General features: G+C 41.7%; 2 protein-coding genes across 4 annotated transcripts; both read right to left on the bottom strand.

Annotated features, from left to right (window-relative positions):
• Positions 1–1,437: 1,437 nt before the first annotated feature.
• On the bottom strand, positions 1,438–7,410 carry LOC111228095 (methylmalonic aciduria and homocystinuria type D homolog, mitochondrial-like). 3 transcript variants are annotated; one of them, XM_022753905.1, is made up of 8 exons: positions 7,375–7,410; positions 6,906–6,960; positions 6,470–6,611; positions 6,100–6,317; positions 3,092–3,200; positions 2,752–2,882; positions 2,313–2,399; positions 1,438–1,785 (listed from the first exon to the last, which is right to left on the bottom strand). In XM_022753905.1, exons 2-8 carry the CDS (start codon positions 6,912–6,914, stop codon positions 1,579–1,581), a joined length of 903 nt encoding a protein of 300 aa, XP_022609626.1. In that variant the 5' UTR covers positions 6,915–6,960; positions 7,375–7,410; the 3' UTR covers positions 1,438–1,578. The 3 variants fall into 3 exon arrangements, with proteins under 3 accessions (XP_022609626.1, XP_022609624.1, XP_022609625.1); XM_022753903.1 differs by lacking the exon at positions 7,375–7,410 and adding an exon at positions 7,136–7,368 and having other exon boundaries at positions 6,897–6,960; XM_022753904.1 differs by lacking the exon at positions 7,375–7,410 and adding an exon at positions 7,136–7,368.
• A 2,965-nt stretch (positions 7,411–10,375) lies between these two features.
• On the bottom strand, positions 10,376–21,887 carry LOC111228122 (interleukin-10 receptor subunit beta-like). The gene is made up of 7 exons (XM_022753942.1): positions 21,692–21,887; positions 20,207–20,330; positions 17,344–17,522; positions 15,123–15,277; positions 12,600–12,750; positions 11,184–11,326; positions 10,376–11,035 (listed from the first exon to the last, which is right to left on the bottom strand). Exons 1-7 carry the CDS (start codon positions 21,747–21,749, stop codon positions 10,820–10,822), a joined length of 1,026 nt encoding a protein of 341 aa, XP_022609663.1. The 5' UTR covers positions 21,750–21,887; the 3' UTR covers positions 10,376–10,819.
• Positions 21,888–23,469: the final 1,582 nt, after the last annotated feature.

Genomic DNA, 23,469 nt, shown 5'->3' with positions numbered 1-23,469 from the left:
TGTATTAATATAAAGTGTCTGTTAAACCTGTTTGTTTATAGAAGCAGCTTGATGTGTTACTGACTGATGACTTTATACCCACAGTTCCTAATGTGAGCAGCTTCACATTCATTATCTTCAACAGAGACAAATTCACTTATTCTACAATTCTCTGTTTTTGATGAGGAGACATTAGCCCAAACACATAAACAGTGTCACAGTGTGATCAAAACAAAAACTAATTTAAAACTGAGACTGAAGTTCATGCAAATTTATTTTTTTGTTTTTATTTATAAGTAACGTTAACTTCATTCATTTTTAAGATCTGTAAAAATCATATACAAGACATTTTAAGGTCTTAAACTCAGACTATTGGATTTAAGACTTTTTAAGATCTGTGGAAACCCTCAAGTTCCAATATTCAGTGTGACCACTCCATCAAAACCACCTCCAAGCCCAGGTGACATGGACGCTGAGGGCGGAGCCGGACCCACTGCAGGAAGCGGAAACTCTCTCCTACCTCCCCTGCAGGATGAGCCCGCTGAAGGTATTGCAGCAAAACCTGGACTCTCATTTCAATGTTGAAAAGAGATGCTCCACCTGAGATTCAGACCCCTGTCACCCAGTCCCCAGACAGGACCGTAACCAGTACTCTGTACCAGCACACTGGCTTTCCATGGTAATGGGCTGATTTGAGACCATCACTGATTCACTGCTACATAAACCTTGAGTTAGTTAGAACTGAAGATGCTGCTGCAGAGCACAGGTTTCTCCTGTCTGACTCTTCATACTGTTTGTTTATACCGTATTTTCCGCACTATAGGGCGCACTGGATTATAAGGTGACTGTCAATGAACAGTCTATTTTGGAACTTTTTTTCATATATAAAGCGCACCGGACTATAAGGCGCATTAAGCGAAACAAAACAGTCAGATAAGTCAGTCAGTCAAACTTTATTAAACACGTTCACAATAACTCTCAACATTGTTCAAACGTTAATGAGCGTATTCACAATAACTTCCAACCTTGTTCAGTTGTAACACGTAAAAAACACAGTCTGTTCTACTGCGTGACTGATAGCCTTGAGTCTGAAGTCCGCGTCGTAAGCGTGTCTCTTGACAGGTGCCATTTTGGGGTCTTTATACACACACTGTAATATTATGGTGAAGCATATGTATTACTCCGCGACGCTCCTGACTACGGTAGCCATAACAACCAGAATTAATCCATATATAAGGCACACTGGATTATAAGGCGCACTGTCGTTTTTTGAGAAAATTAAAGGCTTTTAAGTGCGCCTTATAGTGCGGAAAATACGGTAGTTTTATTAGCCGTCTGGATCCTAGAAGGGTTCAGCTGCAGGTCCTGGTCAGTCAGTTTGACGCTGGTGTAGATAGACCATATGTTGATTCTCCTCCTGCTGACGTCAGTTTTACACTACTCTGAATCAAAGCACCATTTCAGTGAAGTAACACTTTATTGTGATTACAGCATGTTTCAGCCTGTGACATCTGGATCTTTAAAAATATATCACTATCAGATAATAAGATACAAACTCTGAGGAGTCCGATAACAATGAACCACTGTCTGAGCAGGTTCTCACACAGTTTTAACTGTGTTCATCAGCTTCTTCATGATAAGGCTGCTGGCCGGTGCGTCTGTGAATATTGTCCCAACAAAAACATGTGTACCCCACACAGTGTGTCGGATCACTCTGCAGCAGCCCAGGTCCTCGATCTGGAACCCAAGGTGACGGTACCTGTCGTCCGTCTCAAACAGGGTGTTGTTGGTGTAGGAGCCAAAGAACTGGAGAGGAATATACACTGTTATCATCCAGTTTCTCCAGAGGAACAGCAGCAAACTAGTATACTGAGCTGTAGACCACTACACTGAGCTGTAGTGTCTGTGAACATGACCTGAGAGTTTGTTATACTCAAGTTTGTGTAGTACATGTGTGTGTTTGGTCATGAACAGCTGATGTTCTCTGAATGGTTGCTGGACATTTTACCGGAGGACAGTGTAACAGTACCATGACATCTATATATGAACAAACACAGGGAGCTTCTGTTCACATCTGCCTTATGACTCCGGAGGTGATCATGGCTCCTCTACACTGAATATTAAACTGGATGCTGGGACTTTGTTTCACAGTTAGTGGACACTACAACTCAGTCAGACAGTGATCTCTGTGCAGGCTGATGAAACAGATGTGTGGAAGGTCATGGAAGCCATGGTCACAGGGTCACTGTAGCATTCACTCTTGAATTGTTCATCATTCAATCATGTTGTGTATGTGTGTGTGAGTGACAGTTACACTGAAAGTGGTATCTTACCGCCAGGCCTGAGGAGGGATCGATGAAGTCAGCCCAGAACCCGTCTCTCTGCAGAGCGTAGCAGATCTCTTTGGCTCCATCAACAAACTGCACAGTGGAGGAACAACTGTTATCAATCTGATCCTGCCCCTGATCTCTCTCTCTCTCTTCTCTCCCCCATTCCTCCCCTCTCAACCCCACCCCAAATCTCTATTGATGAACACATTTCTACTGTTACATGGTGTACACCGTCATATCACCCAACACTACCGAGCTCTCTCTAGCTGTTCAAATCTTCTGACTGGCATCATGTCTTTCACTACCTCTCCCTCCCCCAGAGAGATGTGAGGAACCTGCAGTGTATGTGAGGGCAAAACTAAAAACAAACAGTATGAAGTGTGAGACAGGAGAAACATCTGCTCTGCAGCAGCATCTTTAGTTCTAACTAACTCCAGCTCACCTTCCCAAGCATCTGCTCCCTCTCCTCCTCCACCTCAGCACACCATGCTGTCATATCCTTTTGGGTCTTCTGGGTCACTGTCACCACCATCATACCAGAGGATGGAGCCTCTGGAAACATGGACTGGAAATCTGTTGATCATGCAATCAGGAGAGCACGAGTCAGACAGAAACACTGCTTCTCACCTGGAGGAGGTACATCCACAGAGTCAAACACCTCGGAGTTATCAGGGAGAGACAGTGACACTCCAGTCTGTAAAAACAGCTTTTACCTGGTTCTTAATAACAAAGAGAAAGAAGCTGGATGTTATGGATGAAGGTGTGACGAGTATGAGCTGTACCTCTCTGCAGTAGCTCAGGACAGGGTTGTACGGCACACTCCACACTGGAGCTGTCAAAGTATTGTTCAGCCCTACTGACTCTCTGAGAGGAGGCCGGGTCGTCATTCTCCTGACACACACAGACACACACACACACAGAAGAACACAGCAGTGATGGAGGAGCTGTTGGCTGTTGGTTCATCCACACAGTTCAGATCTGAGCTGTCTGTAGGAGTCTGCGTGCATCACTTAGTGTGTAGGTCTTACATTGTGTTCCTTGATTGTAAATGAACCAGTGATTGGTCCATGTTTGACATTACAGCTGATATACTGATGTGTGTAGCTTGACTTCATGAGGTTTATATGGCAACACAAGTCTTGACACAGGAGAAGTTATGTACTGAACTGTTGTGACTATAAGACAAAATCAAGTGAGCTCCATAAACAAGGCCTCGTTGTATCACACGTGTGTCAGGGGCGTGTTAAGGTGGTACTGACAGAGATCAGAGCCACAGACTGACGAGTGGAACCAGATCAAGTCTGTAATGCTGAGTTCTGGATGGGAAATGTTCAAGTGACATCGGCAAGAAGACCCATGAAGCAGACTGCTCTCTCCATCTATCCAGTGTACATATCAGTGTACAGTTAGGCCCAGAAATATTTGGACAGTGACACAATCTTCATGATTTGGGCTCTGCATGCCACCACATTGGATTTGAAATGAAACAACTACAATGGAATTGAAGTGCAGACTTTAAAGGTTTAATTCAAGGGGTTGAACAAAAATATATGATTAAACATGTAGGAATTGTAGCTATTTTTATACAAACGCTCCTCATTTCAGGGGCTCAAAAGTAATTGGACAAATAAACATAACCCTAAGTAAAATGTTACTTTTCAATATTTTGTTGAGAATCCTTTGCAGGCAATGACTGCCTGAAGTCTGGAACCCATGGACATCACCAAACGCTGGGTTTCCTCCTTTGTGATGCTTTGCCAGGCCTTTACTGCAGCTGTCTTCAGTTGTTGCTTGTTTGTGGGTTTTTCTGCCTTAAGTTTTGTCTTGAGCAAGTGAAATGCATGCTCAGTTGGGTTGAGATCTGGTGATTGACTCGGCCATTGCAGAATATTCCACTTCTTTGCTTTAAAAAAACTCCTGGGTTGCTTTTGCAGTATGTTTTGGATCATTGTCCATCTGTACTGTGAAGCACCATCCAATCAACTTTGCTGCATTTGGCTGAATCTGAGCAGAAAGTATATCCCTATACACTTCAGAATTCATCCGGCTGCTTCTGTTTTGTCACATCATCAGTAAACACAAGTGACCAGTGCCATTGGAAGCCATGCATGCCCATGCCATCACACTGCCTCCACCATGTTTACGAGGGTGGTGTGCTTTGGATCATGAGCTGTTCCAATTCTTCTCCAAACTTTCTTCTTCCCATCATTCTGGTACAGGTGATGGCTTGCTCCAGTGTTTTTTGGCAAAGTCAATTCTGGCCTTTCTATTTTTGAGGCTGATTAATGGTTTGCACCTTGTGGTGAATCCTTTGTATTTACTCTCATGAAGTCTTCTCTTTATTCACTTGAGTGGATGTTGTGAAGGGGTTTTTCTTCACCATGGAAAGGATTCTGCGATCATCCACCACTGTTGTTTCCGTGGACGTCCAGGCCTTTTTGAGTTCCCAAGCTCACCAGTCACTCTTTTTTTCTCAGAATGTACCAAACTGTTGATTTGGCCACTCCTAACATTTCTGCTATCTCTCTGATGGATTTCTTCTTTTTTTCAGCCTCAGGATGGTCTGTTTCACCTCCATTGAGAGCTCCTTTGACCGCATGTTGTGTGTTCACAGCAACAGCTTCCAAATGCCACCGCCACACCTGGAATCAACTCCAGACCTTTTAACTGCTTAATTGATGACAGGTTAATGAGGGAAGAGCCCATGCAGCCTTGTTATTTTTTTTTGCAGCCTTCTGAGTCAATTGTCCAATTACTTTTGGTCCCTTGAAAAAGACTTGGCTACGTATTAAAGAGCTGTAATTCCTAAACCCTTGCTCCAATTTGGATGTGAATACTCTCAAATTACAGCTGAGAGTCTGCACTTTAAGCCCATATTGATTATATAATTGTATCCTGAATATGTTTTCGTAAACAGCTAAAATAACAAAACTTGTGTCACTGTCCAAATATTTCTGGGCCTAACTGTATATCTGTGTGTGTCTGTAAAAACAAAATAAAAGGAATAATCATTGTTGGAGAAGCTACTTTAAAAACACAGCTTTACAGGTTTACAGTTGCTTTGCACAGGAGGAAGTTGAGCTACAGTGAAGTGACACTGTGGAGAAAGTTTATTGAACAAAGCTACTTCAGAGTACTTTGTAAAAATGATCACAGTGTGCATATGATATGAGATTATTAAAAAACTTCATATGCTGGCAAAAGTCCAAGTGAATGTTTGTGCCAAATTTGAGAAAGAGGTTCTGTCACGGTGTTACTGAGATGTCGTGTCAACGAGAATGGGGCAGACAGACGGACTACATGAAAACAACATGCCTGGCTCTGACTGTCTCCAGCAAAGAGGAATAAAATATAAAATACCCACTGCTCATGGGAAATCAGCAAGAATCAGCTGTTTATGTCTCTGTCCTGTTGACTGTCCCTTCACTTCCCCGTTAGAACCCTTCTATTTACAACCATGAACAGCAGCAGCTGAGAAGACAAACTAAGTGACATGTTTAATCACAACGCAGCACCTACACACACAGAGCTTCAATGACAGTCAGCTGGTAGCAGTGTGTGTGTGTGTGTGTATGTGTGTGGCAGGACAAATTAAATATAAATTTAATACTACAATAAAAATAATAATAACAATATCACATAGATCACAGCCTCTGACTTTAGACCGAAAAGCGGTCTGAGGGATCCTGGTGTAATTAATTACATCAGAAATTAATATTAAGACTGACCACTGTCAATACAATGTATTTCCTAAGTCTTTCTGTTCTCATGTTAACATCATCACACTTACATAGAAGTCTCCGATGAACTGCGCCAGTATGAACTCGTGTCTCTCACTACTGGACGGAGCCGACAGTACGTCAGGGACCATCTTATGTGGCAGGCTCCTCTTCTTCTCTGCTAGTCCTTCTAGGTGGCACTCAAAACCCACATTACCTGGCAGCTGGAAGCGTTGGTCCTGGGGCCCAAAAGGCCCCATGCTCTCATCAGGCCAAACTGTCCGCAGTCCTTAAAGTACACGATGTGTGAAAATTCAGGTTTCACACAAAATCCAGGTTTTTGACACACACTATATCACCCATACCAGCTTCATTTTACATCTTAAAATCCACTCCAACTACTTCATGTTAAACTGTAAAATAAAAACATGCATGACATACCCATGTCAGGTGGATTGAGGGCTACATGGGGCTCATCAGAGCCTGAGGATCCAGCAGTGAAGGCTCTAGCTCCAGCCACACGATGCACCAACACATGAAGTCCAGGGAGATAAGTGACCAGCCTGGCTCTGCGGCACAGCACCTGAACACAGCACAACACAACACACACATCACACAACTACATAGTCTTTACTGAGTGTCATATTCACAGTGGAACAAAACAAGTCAGGGAAGCATATTGACACACTTTGTGTTCAAAAGTCTAAACGGTGAAAAACAAGTTGTTCTAATCAGGGATGTTCCTAATGACTAATTACGAAATTTACATTGAGACTTTTTTATGGTAAAGGAACACAATCTGTCACCACCCAGACATACACTCAGTGATCACTTTATAAGGAACACCAAACTAACACTGGGTACACACTTGACTCACACTGGCCATCCTGGTGTGTGTTTGTCAGTCTGCCCGTCAGCAGGGTCCAGTTATTCTGTAGGAGAGGACAAGACGAGAGAGAGAGAGAGAGAGAGAGAGAGAGAGAGAGAGAGAGAGAGAGAAAACATGGCAGTAAGATCGGTCGGTGTTACCACCCGAAAAGTCTGTACTGTACTGTACTGTACTTGTATCGTCACGTAAGCTGTAACTACAGAGGAGCAATAATCTACCTGGTGTCAGGTGGTTCACAATGACTGACTGTGGGACACAGACGTCCGTGACCCTTTACTCTTCGTACAGGTGTTAACACAAACCGGGCACAGTCGCGGCTAGCGTTAGCACAACAGCAGCTCATTCGCAGCTAACGGTAGCACAACGTTAGCACAACAGGTGCCGCTAAACTTAGAAATTCTCTGATGAAACCAAAGATCCTCTACACAGTCTCTCTACTGTCTCTGATGAAACTCACCTTCAGTTCGCGCATGCGCTGTTCCGCGGCAAAAAGCCAGGGCGCGCATTAGCGCCCCCGCTGGTCCGGAGGGCCGAGGGGCCCATCTTCTGCGGTCTCTGATGTTGCCCAGACGCTGTCACTACCTGATGATGTATCTGACCGGTCAAACATCAGTATTTGCTGCTGCGACACCTCCTGGCACCTCATGTATTTCCATGTATGTCAGTCAAAGTCCATCCAGACTGTTGTTGTGCAACATACAACAAACATGCAGTGGCTTTTAAGTTATAAGTAAGTGTCACTTCGCCAGGATAGAGCTATGTCAAAGTTTAGACAACTGGTTATTGTGTTGTAAACTTCACCTTCACACTTGCTCTAATATTAAAGGGTCACCACCCTAATTTTACCTGGAAGAAGGTTAACAGTTATGGTCATAAGTGTCATTTACACTGGGTAACTGGGGACATGTCCCCACCACTTTATGAACTGGCTGATTTAGTCCACATCACTTCTGTTAAACACTTTGTGAAATGTTTGCACCAAGAAATGTTAACTGAGAACACACTGAGACAGATTTATTTGAACAATAAGAAAATACAAAAGTCCCCCCACCTACTGATTCTAAAACAACCCAAATACACACATGTACTGATCAGTAACTTTAATTTCTTCCACAGTTTTCCATTCTGTCTGTGTGAACATGACCAACACACAACAGCACCAGGTTTATATGTAAAAGGTTTAAACATATTTAAATGTCATGTCTACAATGAGTCATGATTGGTTGAGCTTGAACTCTAGAGACCTATGTTTCTCTAACATTAAAAGTCTGCAGCATATTGAAACAACAAGTTTAACTTAAGGTCTAAAGGGAAGGTTGATGTATTATCTTTAGACTGACAGCATTCCTACAGGATCCTGACAGGGACACAAGAGTTTACAATAAAGTGATCAATAATAAAGATCAGTATATTTGTATAGATCAGTGGATGTTTTGCTGTTTGAGTCTTTCCATGTGCTACTCCGGTTTTAAAACAGAGCCTCTAACAAACAGAGGAGGGTTTATCACATTAGGCAGTTCGCCTACAAGGAACATGTTGGAGTGGATGATGCCGTCCTTTACATCCTCCACCCATTCTTACTTGGATGAGCCAGGTGGTTACATGAGGATTATGTTCTTTCATTTTTCAAGTGCATTTAACACCATCCAGCCCCCCATCCTTAAAGACAAGCTGGAAGGGATGGGGATGGATCCCTACTTCACGTCCTGGATTGTGGATTACCTGACAAGACGACCACAGTACATCAGGCTGGGTAACTGTGTCTCAGGGACAGTGATGAGCAGCACTGGGGCTCCACAGGGGACTGTTCTGGCTCAGTTCCTGTTCACCCTGTATACGGCCGACTTTAAATACAACTCTGAGTCCTGCCACATCCAGAAATACTCGGATGACACAGCTATTGTTGTGTGTATCAGGAACGGGCAGGAAGAGGAGTACAGGGATCTGATGATGGCCTCCAGTGAATGGAGCGACAAGAACTGCCTCCTTCTGAACACCTCCAAGACCAAGGAGATGGTCATGGACTTTTGAAGGTCTAGGCCCACCCTTCTGCCAGTCAACATTCGAGGGAAGGACATTGAGGTGGTGCACACTTATAAATACCTAGGTGTGCACCTGGACAGTAAACTGGACTGGTCCCTGAACACGGATGCCATCTACCTGAAGGGGCAGAGCCGGCTCTTTTTCCTCAGGGGGCTCAGGTCCTTTGACATCTGCAGTGAAATGCTGCACATGTTTTATCAGTCAGTGGGGGCCAGTATACTCTTTTATGCTGCAGTCTGCTGGGGCAGCAGCATGTCCGACACGAACACAAGGAGACTGGACAAGCTGGTCAAAAAGGCTGGGTCTGTGCTTGGCAGGAGTCTGGACTCACTCAGGACTGTTGTGGAGAGACGCATTCAATGTAAGATGGAGGCCATCTTGGACAATACCAACCATCCTCTCCACAACATTGTGGCAGGACAGAGAAGCAGCTGCAGCAGCAAACGTCCCGTTTATTTATTATCAACTGTTATTATTGTTATTATTAATATTATTATTATCAACAATGAGCTAATGGACACATGAATTTCCGCTAGGGGATAAATAAAGTATCAATCTATCTATTAAATAACTACAAAATAACTATTGGAACCTCATTTGAACAGAACACAGATTGTTTAATCCGACAGGATTCCTGACAGTGATGAAGCTTTTACTCTCTTCTTCATCACTGCAGCTCAGAACAATGAGGAGAAATAAAAACTAAACCAACAATGATCCACACACTGATCAATATTTCCACCATTATAAATGAACATTTCAGTCAGACTGACTCTTCAGACATCAGCTACTTCTCTCCTCTTCTTTCTCTCTTTTCTTTCTCTCTGCAGCAGAAACAGTCTGACATTAACTTTAACTTTTATCTGCTTCACATGTTCATGACAGTTTGTTCATCATCAGACTGAAGAGCAAAATATTCAGTGAGAAACTTAATGATAATTCATGTTGTTTTCAATATATCCTTAGTCTGACTTTAATAATTACAATTATTTCTAGTGTTTCTTTTTTATTCCAGTATTGTGATCACATTGTTTACATTTCACCTTGTTGAATTTCACTTTAAGACGTCACTATAACTGAACTTACCTGCAGGTATCAGTGTCTCTGCTCATATCATATTACTACTTTATTCATGGTTCTGTCGATGTTGCTTATAATTAACGACTCTGCCTCGTTCTCATGATGTGCTCGTACCTGGACAGGTAAACCCAGAGTTAACTGACCCAGTAGATAACCAGCTTCATAGGACAGGTGATCAGGACAATGTTAGGTTCAGTTTAACTAGATAATGAAAAGTTATCCTGGTTATGTTGGACTTACTTTGTAGTACAGACCTCTGGGCTGTTACTCTGTTTGTTGTGTACCATATGTCCTTTGATGTCAGAGCAAACCAAACTAAATGAGACACCACCTTATCACATATTCAAACACTGACTTTATTTAAACTCAACTGAACAACATTGATCTAAAACCCTGGACGTTATGTTGACTTCACTGATCTGAGGTCTGTATTTATTTTCATTAAGAAAACCTTCATCTTGCCACAATGAGACATTGAAAACTATTTTGTGTTCAGTGAATGGAGGTTCATACAGTTACAAAATACACAATCATACACAGAGGATGGTGGGTGAATATCTTGGGACACAACTGCCATAAATCCTTTAGTGTGGGCAGCTCCACTGGGGCATGTTATGCTCCTTCAGTTACATAGTGTGTCACCATGAGCAACACGAAGACTGAAGAGCACAGAGATGACATCACCTGGATGAGCTCTCAGTCCTGTAGCTCCACGTCTCTGTGACTCTTCACAGTTACAATAATAATAATGGACAGCTGCAGAATCTTTTCTGAATCTTTCACTGTTTCTCAGTGTCCATGCTGGTCATGTCTTCTATCCCCCCCACTGAGACATCAGGCTGTTTGCTGCACGAAGTCCTTGCTACCTCCAGAAGGCCCCCTTCCTCCACAGTCCTGTGGTCTGTGATGACACTGATCTGGTGGTAGATCTCCTCTGGTGGGTGGGAGTTCCTCATGGCCTGGTAGATGGTGGGGTCAGGGAGCGTCAGCAGATACTGAGGTCAGGAATGAGGCAGATGGATTCAGGTTTGTGTTAAAAGAACCAAGAAAACACCTGGACAAATAATCCAGGTAAAGGGTCCACTTCAGAACTGAACACACATACAGCTGAACATACATGCAGATCCATATAAACACACACACCTCTTTGAAGTGCTGAGGCAGGGCATCTTTGGGACAAAAAAAGTGGGACATACTTTCCCGGTACACAACCCCAACCACCAACAGAGCCACTGCCACCGCCATGGGGACGAATGCGAGGACGGCTGCCATCCATGGAGCTTCATCTACAGAGAAACAGACCAAGAGCAGGAGTTATCAGTATGTTTACATTCTTAAATTACTGTTGTCATTGTCTGGAGCATTACGATTTTTATCACAGCAAAACGCCACACGAGTCAGAGAGTGAGAATCACTTTGATTGCTTCTTATTGTACAGGTGTTCCCAATAAACTGGTAACAACATAGTAGAGCAGTGTTTTTTCAATTCAATTCAACAGGTTTTATTGGCATGACATTTTCATTGCGTTGCCAAAACACAATTACAATCATTCAATGGAATTAAATTTAAAAAAATGTCAACAACGATATTTATATAATAAAATACAATATAATTATTAATAGAATTAATGAAATAAATGTATAATGAAATAAAGAAAAGGGAAAAAAGCAATTAAATTATGTACATATACATACACACATATACCTGCACATATACTGTATATAGTACATATGCAAATATACACATACATAAACATATACGTACACATATGTAAAAGCAGTTGTTAAATAAATAAAGAAAAAGGAGACAGTGGTAGTAAATACATTTGATTTCTATATTTCTGTATACAGCAGTCTTATGTTGTGACAGGAAGTGACATGTTTAGTAGCCAACATTGCACAGTCTATCTTTTCCCCCAGGACAGAGGAAACTTTTAAATTCGGGGTATTTTTGATCAAACTTTGGGAAGAATTCCTACCTAATATTTCTGCATTTTCGACAGGTGTTGCTTTGACTCAGCACTGTCCCTTACTTTTTAATTTACCAGAAACTGTCACAATGATAAATTTCTGTTCAGCCAGTTCACATAAAATCAAACTGGTTTAAGCTCCTACACCGGACTGGACCAGGCCTGACTGGACTAGACTGGACCAGAGCAGACCAGACTGAATCAGATTGGCAAAACTGGAAATTGACTCAACTCTCTTGAGAAGGAGATGAAGGTCTGAACCAGTTTTCCTCCCAATCCATCCAATTGTTGTCTAGACATTTCAATAAGAACCAAATAGGCAGCCAGGGGAGCACCAGAGTCTGGCTTGTCCAGGAACCATGATTTCATGTAGGACCAGTAGTGGACTAACTGACCGACCAGCTGACACTGCCATCCCCACAGCCCCTCCACTAGACTGGCTACAGGCCTGTCTCTTGTTGTAATCAGAATATAGGAATGACCTGCAGATCAAACCCCTGCAGGCTGTGGTGAAAGTTGCAGGTGGATCAGCACCAATCCAGCTCCTGATTATTCCACTAATAAATCAATAATTAAAAATTCAGCTTACCTGTGGTGGTACTCTCACAGACAACTGTACTGAGCTCACTGGGGTGGGGGTTGCTCTCTGTGCAGATTTGGACTTGGACACAGTACCTGGTCTTTGGGTGCAGGTCAATCAGAACCACCCGGTTTTGCTGTATGTCGCTGATATGTTTGGCCTGTAGGAAAACACAGAGAGGTTGTCAGTGTGTGAGCAGCTGCATCACCACAGGGACAGTAAGATGAGACATCATGGTCCAGCCTCAGCCTCCAGGACTGAATGTATGTTAACAGTGTGATGGGATTCAGCTTGTTAAGTCTCAGACTGATACAGAGACTGTCATCTTGAAGCTACAGTGTAGTGGATAAGTGAGGATTACTGTAAAATACATGGTGACAGAATGAACTCACATCATGGTGACACAGCCATGGTCAATGTAAACTAGATAAGTATGTCATGCTAAATCTTCATGTTGTGAAGGGACTCAATATGTCCAAGTTTCATGGAAGGGTTACAAAAGGTCAGGAACACAGGAAATATCTTTTTATTTGGTCATTTACTGAACAAACACTTTGCTTTAAGGCTGATGAGGATGTCCAGATATGGAGTCAGTCCACACTCTGTATGTTTATATAGCAGCACTCATGCTTCACCTGAGATATACACCTGAACATCTTTTTCTACAAAAGCACTCTGAAAATAGAGCACATCAGCTATATCTGTCCTTTGTAATTAGCACTAATTAGCTAATTCTAGCATCCTGACATAAACTAGGATGTTAACATAGGTCATGTTACCTGTTAAACAACAGCATGTTTCCAGGCTGGAGTCAGCACTCAGTTGAGGATGATGATTACTGTTGATAACTATTATGCTGCATTTACACATCAAACCTCTTGTTACTTCCACTGCTGAAAGTTCACACATAGTTTCAACTAATTACCCCACAGTAAGGACAGCAGCTAAGATAATAACTTTATTGTCTAATGGAAAACAAGACACATTCAGCTCCTTTAAAATGAGCTGGAGATTATGTAAATACCAGCAGGGGTGGCTCTGCAGCCACTCTCCCAGCAGTCTGTGGACATGTCTGCAGTGGTGGAGGACGTATTCACATCTACAGTACTAATACAAAGATGTACACACACAAGTAATATCAGTAAAATGTAGTGAAGGCATAAAAGTCCTGGTCTGATTTCTCTGAACGACATATTATTATATCTGGCATCATTAATACTGAAGCCTCAGTGATCAGCAGCTGTAGCTGCTGCAGGTGAAGCTGGTTTAACAGTATATACAGTTTAATAAACAGGGACACAGGTAAATCTGAGTCACATGATTCACAAGATACACTAATCTGTCAGTTTTTCATTTTTTTTTCTCTGATCTTTGATTATTGGTGAGATATTGGATCATCTGAACATTTATTGAGCTGAAACCATATGAGAAGTTTAGAGGAAACATCCCTGTTTGGTGAAGCTGTTAACATCTGAGCCGTGACCTGACCACATTCTCATGTTTGAGAGGTCAGGAGACAAAAGGTCACAAACCACTGGTTGTGCCAAAACCTACAGTTCCTCTAATGACCACTAGGGTCTGGCTCCAACAGTGAGTCAATCTCCATAGACTCCCATGTTAAAATGTCCAACTTTACAGCAGAAATAACTGGTACAAAAACAGTTTTGGTCTCTAGAGCTAATTTCCTCCTTCATTACAACTGTTTAAATAACTCACCTGTTTACATTTTACTAAGGTTTAAAGTTATGTCTAATTGAGGGCGTGACCTCTTTGAGCGACAGGTGTCTAGCAGCTAGCTGTCTGCTCGGCGTGTCCTCAGCTAACTCAGTCAGTGAACATGACCTCTCTGTTTGTGGTGTTGGCTCGTCATGTAAATATCAGAAGGATAACATGACTTCGTTGTTGACTGACTAATAGAACATGAGGAAGTCTCTGCTACTGTTTTTACTTGTGAGTCAAATTCTACTATTATTTTATTTATGTTAGCACTAATTAGCAGGTATCTGTGCCTACACTCATCATACCTCAGTATACCTTGTTAGCTTAGCTCGTTAGCTAGCTAATTAGCCAGTGAATTAGCCTTTAAGCAAGAAACCCAGCTGTGCTAACGATGCTAATGAGAGTATATATTTTCCAGTTATTAAACCAGCTCCACACCCGCGCTCCTACTCTTTGCACATGTTTGGATTAGCTGGGAGTTAGGGGTGGAATTAGACACTGCCAAGAAGGCAATCAGTAGACTTTAAAACAGCTGGGCATGAACTTCACTTTAAAACTGTGATGTCAATAGTTAAATAATCTGACATCAGCTACCCTTTGGTACATGATCAGTTTCTACACTCTGCAGACAAATGATACCCTAAAATAAATACTATATTTACTACTATAAATAACTTAGTGTTTTTTATTCTTCTTGTGACATAATATTCTTTAGATCAATAAGATGTTTCTGTCATGGTGGCCAAACATAATGGTTCCTCCCAGTATCCCACACAAGAACTATAATTGTGAGGTAAAAACCAGTGCATCCACCTTCTCCTTCTGGCCATCCTTCCAGTAGCTGACGTTGTATGTGGCAGAGATGTAGATGTTCCTAAGCGCCGACACTTTGAATATCGGGTCCTTAATGCTGACCTCAATGGTCGCCCCGTTTGAGAGGAGAGAGACCCCAGGTGGACCAATGACGGCTGAGGAAGACGAAGAGGAGAGGAGAGTGGGAAGGACAGCAGCTTGTTTAACAGCACAAAATGTGAAATAAAGTACTGAAAAAAAGCAACATTGACAGTCGTAAGTGTTTGACTTGATTTGATATAACTACAGAGATATCTAACAGTTTGTAGTCATTGTTTAGTCATCCTTCTGTTAATTCACCACCTGTGAGAGGTTTTTAACACTCCACTTCTTTGTGTGTCTGAAAGGTAAAACAAAAACAACAAAATGAAGATGTATTTAACACAAGAGTTTTCAGGTGACAGCCACAATGGGTGTGTTCATTCTTTGAGTTACAGTATAACGATGCTAACGCCACGGCTCAATCAGTACTTCACTAAACGTCAGATTAATGAGTGATGTATGAACAGCCATGATGAACAGTGTGTGTCCAGCAGTGTGTGAACTGTTAATCTGGGATATTATAGATAAACTGTTCTGGATGGAACTGTGGATTCAACTTCTACACTATAAAATAAATTCAAGCACATTTGAGCTCAACCCAGGTCTTTGAAAGAGATTCTGATATTAAAATAATAGACAACACTAACAGTTACCATGATAATTTGAAACAAAGCCACACTGCATCATTAATCAATTTTTCTTTACAACAAGCTACATATCACTCACACATTTGACATATCATCACCATAAAAACTCATATGCTCACATGTTAGCAGTCACAGAGCTATTAGCATGCGTCCAGTGTTCCCTTCCTCTTTAGCTCTTAGGGAAATATCTTAGCTGCTAAATGCTCCACTACGTTCATCAGCTGCTCTCTGACTGAAGCTGTGGTTGAAAAGTCTTTTTTTCTTATGAAGGTTGAAACTGAGGGAAATGAGCTGAAGTATCTGAGCAGCAGCCATGATCACAGCTGCTCCACTTCCCTAAATGATGAGGAAAGGAGCCTCAATGTTTCCTATCTTATTTCCTTTAGTATAGGAAACACTGGACCTTCCTTTACGAAAGGAAAGGAGATAATACCGTCCCACAATTGCGTGCTGCAGCAACATTTAAAGCAATGCACCATTGTAGTTTCACCACAGCAGACCCACATAAATGTAGAAACATCAGAGCAGCTGTTTTATGTTTGTGACTTGATCCAGAACTGATGGAAATCCTTGTCTGATCGACTGAAGCCCTAATCCATAAATATAGATTTATTCTCTTTAAATCAGTCAGGAGTCATCATGAAGAACAAACAGACTGAATTTATAGTTAATAATAACATCATCATAACAAAATACTATAGTCTATACGTGTTGTTGTTTCACTACATCCCCTCCAGTGTTTATATCAGCAAACTATGTACTTATGTCTGAATATTATTTATTCTGATCTCTTGCTCAGTTCCTTATTTCTATTTAATTATTATTTTAATGGCTCATATTTCTCTACATGTATATCTTTATCTTATATCAACATTTCAGTCCTGTTTTGTGTTTGTGGTTAGGAAAGGAGGATTTATCATCCATGTGTGATAAATAAATAAATAAAAAAAGATTAGTGGAAGTGCAGTCAGATTCTTTTCCTAAGTACTGATGAACTCTCCTTCACATCTTTCCTTGACCTCATGACGTGTTCCATCGCAGTCGAGAAGTGGTTAGAGAGGAGGTTATTTAGACTTTTGCACTGCAGCCTGTCTGTCTGCTGTTTGCTGTGAGCAGGTAGAGGACAGAGGCTCTTTACAGCTGTTTAGAGCTGTTTGCAGCTGCAGTAAGACTGAACCAGAACAGTGAAACTTCAGTTCATTAAACCAAAACAATGAGCTGAGAGACAAAAAAATGCTCTGAAGGGAATAGCAGAGGTGAATAATCATTTCCTCTGAGTTTGTCACCTTTTAAATCACACAATCATTTGACCCAATGTTCATATAAACATCCAGATGTTTTTGATAGAACAATCAATTATCTGATCAATAATCAAATCAAAACTCAGCTGACTCATCAGCTGAGTACAACATACTAAAATCATCTTTTTGAGATCAGATCACCTGTATGTCGGGTACAGTACTTTTATTATGACACACAGAGTGTGTACTCACTGTCTTTGTCCGGGGTGATGTGGTTACTCTCCACCCAGGCCGAGCTCTCTGACCCCAGCTGCGCCCGCACTCTGCCGGTGTACTTTCCATACTCCACGATGGGATGATTGAGCTGAGTCAACTCACATAAAAGGTCGGAGGTGTTCACACAGCCGACTGTGTAGGGTATGACTGTAGTGCTGTGGACAAACATCAGCCAGGACTTATTTCAGTTTCAAGTGTGCTGTGATGACAATGTACAAAGAGCACGCTGGGAAAACCCACGATGTTCAACTGAGGGCAAGAAAGTGTGTGTCTAGAATAGAAAAGGCAGCAGTGTGTCAAACTAACAGATTAGCTATGGAAGAGGATTAGGGCCAAATGAGAAAAAATTATTTGGGGTATAAATTCAAGAATTCAGAGAGAAAATCTGAGGATTCAGAAATTAAAGTCAGGATTCACACAGTAATCCCACAGTGAAGGTGAGTGGAATTTAAAACAACAGAATCTCTTTTGAGAAAGTCTCATTGTTTCTCCTGATAATCCACATCCACAGAACACAGTGTCAAAGAAACCACTCAACTTCTCTGGTCGAGTGCAGGCAGATGTCAAGCTAAGCTAACCGGCTAGGCTATGAGAACACATCCAAGCTAGCTTTCATTTCCAGCTGCACACCTGTCCAGGTTTAACAGACTGACTGTGTAAATGCAGCACAGACAAAGAAACTGTCAGAAGAGTGAATGATGAATGGATGTTTGCCAATTCACTGAGCAGCTCAGAGGCCACTGGCAGTAGGGCTGCATGAGATGCAAAAAAAAAAAGAATATTTCAGCAGATATTGTGATTTCAGTAGGAATGATAGTTTTTGCATTTAACTTCCACTGAAAAATTTTAAATGATGATGTGATTTTTGTTGGTGTTGTACCAAACAAACATGTTCCTTTACGTCTGGAGAATATGATTTGTAGGCCAGGGTGTCTCTGTAGCACCACAAGTCTTATGATGCTAACAATGAAGAACAATGTGACACTTTTTACCTTCATCAAAAAAAAATGCAGCTCCTGTGATTTGGGTTTGCAAAAGGCCATATTGCGATTTTAATTATATTTTGATTCCGCCACTCCGGCTACTTTTAAGGTGGAATGTTTTCGTGTTACTCAATGCATCAGCTGATGTGAATCAATCAGTACACCTAAAATGTCAACATGACATCTTTGACCATTCAGTTTGTTTTATTGGCTCTCTCATGACAGACACTTCAGTGATGATCAGATTTTCAAGCATATAAAAGATGTATATGAATATGAATTCAAACTGAGAACTAGAAAATTCTATTCAGTTTGGGAAAAGTAGAATCACCTCCTCGTGGTTGTCTGCCTCCTCTACTCAGACTATTTTCAGATTAGATCCCTGTTTATCCAGAGTCATAGAAAATATGAAATATTTGTGTGAAATTTTCATAGTCAGCCATAATTGCTGTGTGAAGTCTTGAGTTATGGCTAAAAAGTGTCTTGTGAGGTCACCATTACCTTACCTTTGACGACCAAAATCTAATCAGTTTGTCCTTGAATCCGAGTGACTGTTTGTGCCAAATTGTGATTGTGATTGATTGTTCCTTTAAGGCGTTACAGAGATATCGTGTCCACGAGAACGGGATGGACGGACTGTTGTCGGCACAGAGGCATAAACAAGGGGCGGAGCATTGATACAGTGCACTCCAGCAGTGCTACAGCTGTTGGTGAAGTGATCCCTGTCTGCCATATAGTGGCTGCTCTTTTAACTGCAGTCTCTGCACATGAGACAGTTCAGTGGAAGTAGAGTTCTCTGTGTCAGTGACAATGTTTTCACAGTCAGATCTATTCTTTACAGTCTCTATGAAGACATCCTGCCATAAATATCCTGTTACCTGTGCAGGTGTGTGGTACCTGTGTGTAGCATGACCTGCAAACTGTACTGAACACAAAACATTTCCACAGCGGTGACCTCAGGAGGATTTTCCAGTTCAGTTTCTGTGTCATCTCCTCCTCTGGTACAGAATGTGTTGAAACCCTGTGATACCTGTGATAGGCTCTGGAGGACCAGACAAACCTGAACTCCTGGAGAACGTCTTTATTCAGATCACTACAGTTTACACCAGTGTCCACTTATGTTCTTTTTTCTTCAGATGTGTGCTGAACGCGACCATGTAGACAGGGATGGAGAAAAAAAATACTGGGAGAATGAGTGATTGATAAACTGATCATCATTTTGATCAATTTTAGATTCAGAAAGGAAACATGACACCTGTATGTAGAAATATTTCATCATGGTGATGTTAGACCACCTAAACCTTGTGTTTCTCCATGCTCTTAACAGTGTGTGTCAAATTTATATTCACTGGTACCTGCTGCTGGATGCAGGTCCCCATATTCACTTTAATAAATGACTACAAAGGTTTGTTTTTTTTTACTTTTAATACCTGCTGACCCTCAACCCCTAATTCTTGAGTGACAAGTATGTGACTGAGTAACATTTGACTTGTAGAGGAATGTAAACCAGTGAAGCTAAAATGATCAGTTGATTAATTTTTATTCATTTTTTGAAGCTAAAGTGTCCAAACATGTCCAGGTCCAGTTTTTCAGATGTGACATCTGTTGGTTATTTGATAGGAAGCTGAACAGCTCTCAGCTTTGGACTGTCGGCTGAATACAACAATCTGAATGTGAAAATGATGGGATCTTTTTAATCACTCTCTGCCATTTATAGACTAAATGATTGTTCTCTGAATCAGTAATGGAAATAATGTGTTGTGGCAGCTGTGGGTTTAACACAGACAGGTCATGGCTGTGCAGCAAAACCACAGAGGGTTTATTAGTTTAGTGTTATTTGATCAATGTGGACTCACTTGTACTCAACTGTGTAGACCAGGTTGCTGGTTGCCCCTTCAGATGCATTCCACCTCAGCACCAGATCCATGTTGTAGGAAGTCAGGTGGACATTTGTGGGTCTGCTGAGGATCCCTGATACCACTGCACAGGCCATATACAAACACAATGTGACACAAAGTTAGTGTCATCAGTTACACTCTATACTTTACACACTAACATTACTAACACCTGTAATTATCCCATCAGCCAATCATATGGCAGCAGTAGATCCAGGTGAGGATCTTCTGTTGATGAGGGAAAATGTGACTCAGTGACTTTGACAGTGACATGACTGCTGGTCTGAGTTTTTGCTAAACTGCTGATCTCCACACTCAGCAGTCTCTAGAGTTTTTACTCAGAATTGAGCAACAACAAAAGCGTCCAGTGAGCAGCAGCTCTGTGTTGATGACAGAGGTCAGAGGTCTACGGCTATGGTCACTCAGATAACCACTCTGTACAACTGTGTTGAGCAGAGAAGCTTCAGAGTGAACAACACGTCCAACCTACACCAGCAGAGACCACATCAGGTTCCACTTCCTGCCACCAAGACCAGAACCTGAACCTGAGGCTGCAGTGGACACAGACTCACCACTTGATGGATCTGGATTTGTGCTGAGTCAGCAGATGGTCGAGTCAGAGTCTGAATCCATGGAGACAACCTGCCTTGTGTCAACAGTCCAGGCTGGGGGTGGTGGTGTGATGGTGTGGGGAACGTACCAATCAATCATGGTCTGATTGTCTCAGTCTATCTGAGTATTGTTGCTGACTATGTTCATCCCTTCATGGCCACAGTTCACCATCTTCTAATGGCTCCTTCCAGCAGGATCATGCTCCATTTCTCAAACTGGTATCATCAACATGACAGTGAGTTCAGTTGACCCCCCAGTCTCCAGATCTGAATCCAGTAGAATCAGCAGAAATGATGTGATCCATCATGTCAACATGGAGCAGAGTCTCAGAGGAAAGTTTCAACATCTGCTGGATCCATGACATGAAGAACTGAGGAACTACCAAGTGTGTTCCCTCTCCACTGTCAGAAGTGTTCATGAACGTTTGATCTCTGGAAATGTGAAAGAGACACTGGACCTGTTCTATCTGGTGTTCCTAATAACTGCTCCGTGAGCGGACGACTTGTGACAACACAACAAGGTAATGTCACAGTCTTAACTTACTGTAACCCAGAGTGATACTAAGTCAAAGTTAATTTCACTTACAGAATCCCACCTGGGATTTTAGAAAAACAAATTTAACACAAATGATCTGACTGCCTCATTTTTACACAGCTGATCATGCTTTTCTACAGAACACATTTCTGATTCATTAAGTTCAGTCACAAAGTGTCAGGACACAGTCACAGCGACTTCACTGTTGGCTGGATTCACAATGATTCCTATCAACTCCAGTTCCAGTAACAGTCACATACACAAACTGTGACACACACACACAAAACAGACAGATGTTACCTGTGGATCCACATAGTGTTGAAAACGTCAGGATGAAGGTGCGGAAGGTGGCAGACATGTTGTCCTCTCCGGTCAGTTTAAAGTGTCGTCCAGCTGACGGTCTGTTTCATTTATGACTCCAATATTTCCTGGTACAATGAGTAAAATAAGGCGGGGAACTCCGCGGAAACGAAACTCCTCTCTGCGCAGAAACGTCTGAGGCTTCGTGTAACCCGCCTATCGGTGTACGCTGTAAAAAATGTCAGCCATGTTGACAGAGGTTTAAACAGAGGAGGGGGCGCAGCCCGCATGTTTTCATTTATTGAGCTGCCGTTGGCGGTAAATGATCAGACAGGACTTGTTTTGCAGACTGCCTGTGAACACACCACACACTGTTACTGTGTCAAACCCATGGATGTATTATGTCAAACCACTCTCTACTCACTGTACAGTCCGCTGTGTTACAGTAACTTCACCGTTCTGTAGTGTGGTGATAAAGTGAAATAAATAAAGTGATAAAGTGTTCGCCTTGGTGGCGTTAAGTCGCTGCAGGACGTCACCGCGTCACATGATTTTAAGGCTTCTGGAACCACCTATGTGACGACAGAGCTCTGTCCTGACTGCCACACATGACACATGAACGGGCTCTGTTTTTATAAGAACTAAGAACTACTAAGAACTTCAGAGCTATACTCTCCTTAAAAGAATGTTCTGAATTTATGTAGCCGATTTCCAAAAGAAATTAAAGTGAGTATTTAAATAGTTATGTTTGATGCAATGCAATATTTTAAGATAAGATTGAAGCACATGTTGTATGTAATACAACTTTTTTTATTTTTTGGAAAATATTTATAAGAAAAAATGGGCAAGAACCAAGCCAACTTTCCTGCACTTTGTTGATGCTATAAACAAAAAAGCTATTAAGACCTTGAACGGTTGAATTTATTTAGTTGGATATGCTGCATATAACACCAACTCTGGCTTTGTTACATGTGAAATATGTTCTTTTATTATTTATTTATTTAAATTTATTTATTGATTTGTTATTGTCTTTTCTTTGATTGTTTTATTGTATATGTCTACGTTTGCACGTGAGAAAAAGATCTGTTCTCTCCTGAGGTTCTCTCAGTTGGACTCAACGATGAACTGATTTGATAATGGTGGTCAAAGGTAAAGGTCACAGTGAGTGTTCTTGTGAATGCAATATATCAGGAACGCCTGGAGGGAAGTTCATCACTTCTGACACATTATGATCTCACAAAACACATTTTTGGCCACAACCCACAAATTCATACACTAATTATGACACAATTTAAAATTAAGTGATGACATTTTTTATCCAAATGGTCAATGGTCAACTTCACTGTGCCATCATAATGTTCTGCAAAAACTGTTGTGGCCATATTCAATGCTGTAACTCAGAAAGGAGAGACTGTAGCCATATTTCCTGCAACTTGGCTGGTTGGAGGAAATATGGCTACCGGGAGGAGATAATTCTAGTTTTACCCACAGTGGCCCTAATCTGTTCTAAGACAGAGCCCAGAGAGATGGGAAATACATGAATCACACTTGAATTAAAGTTAAAATGTATGTGGAAATTTATAACAAGACCAAAGAGAACAAGATGATCATAGATAGATACTTTACTTATCCCCTAGGGGAAATTCATGTGTCCATTGTTTTAATAAACACTCTTGGTGCAACTTAGACACATCATCAGTGTTGTATCCTGGGTTCACTGGGTGTTTCGGGTCTCACAACAGACACCCTCGCCCAGGTGACCCAGCCGGGGTTGATCA

The sequence above is a fragment of the Seriola dumerili genome, unplaced genomic scaffold (assembly GCF_002260705.1).
Source record: "Seriola dumerili isolate Sdu_G_001 unplaced genomic scaffold, Sdu_1.0 BDQW01000200.1, whole genome shotgun sequence".
Taxonomy (NCBI): Eukaryota; Metazoa; Chordata; class Actinopteri; order Carangiformes; family Carangidae; genus Seriola; species Seriola dumerili.
The sequence above is the reverse complement of the archived record's forward strand: the minus strand, read 5'-3'. Positions and strand labels throughout refer to the sequence as shown.

Bases quoted from the DNA above. Each gene is read 5' to 3' on its own strand.
- LOC111228095 (XM_022753903.1), bottom strand. The intron at 6,318-6,469 runs GTATGTCATGCA...GTGTACTTTAAG, and splicing joins CCTCAATCCACCTGACATGG to GACTGCGGACAGTTTGGCCT. The intron at 3,201-6,099 runs GTAAGTGTGATG...TGTGTGTGTCAG, and splicing joins AGTTCATCGGAGACTTCTAT to GAGAATGACGACCCGGCCTC.
- LOC111228122 (XM_022753942.1), bottom strand. From the start codon at position 21,749: ATGTCTGCCACCTTCCGCACCTTCATCCTGACGTTTTCAACACTATGT. The intron at 17,523-20,206 runs GTGAGTCCACAT...GTTTGTCCACAG, and splicing joins GTCTACACAGTTGAGTACAA to CACTACAGTCATACCCTACA. The intron at 11,327-12,599 runs GTAAGCTGAATT...GTTTCTCTGTAG, and splicing joins CTGTGAGAGTACCACCACAG to ATGAAGCTCCATGGATGGCA.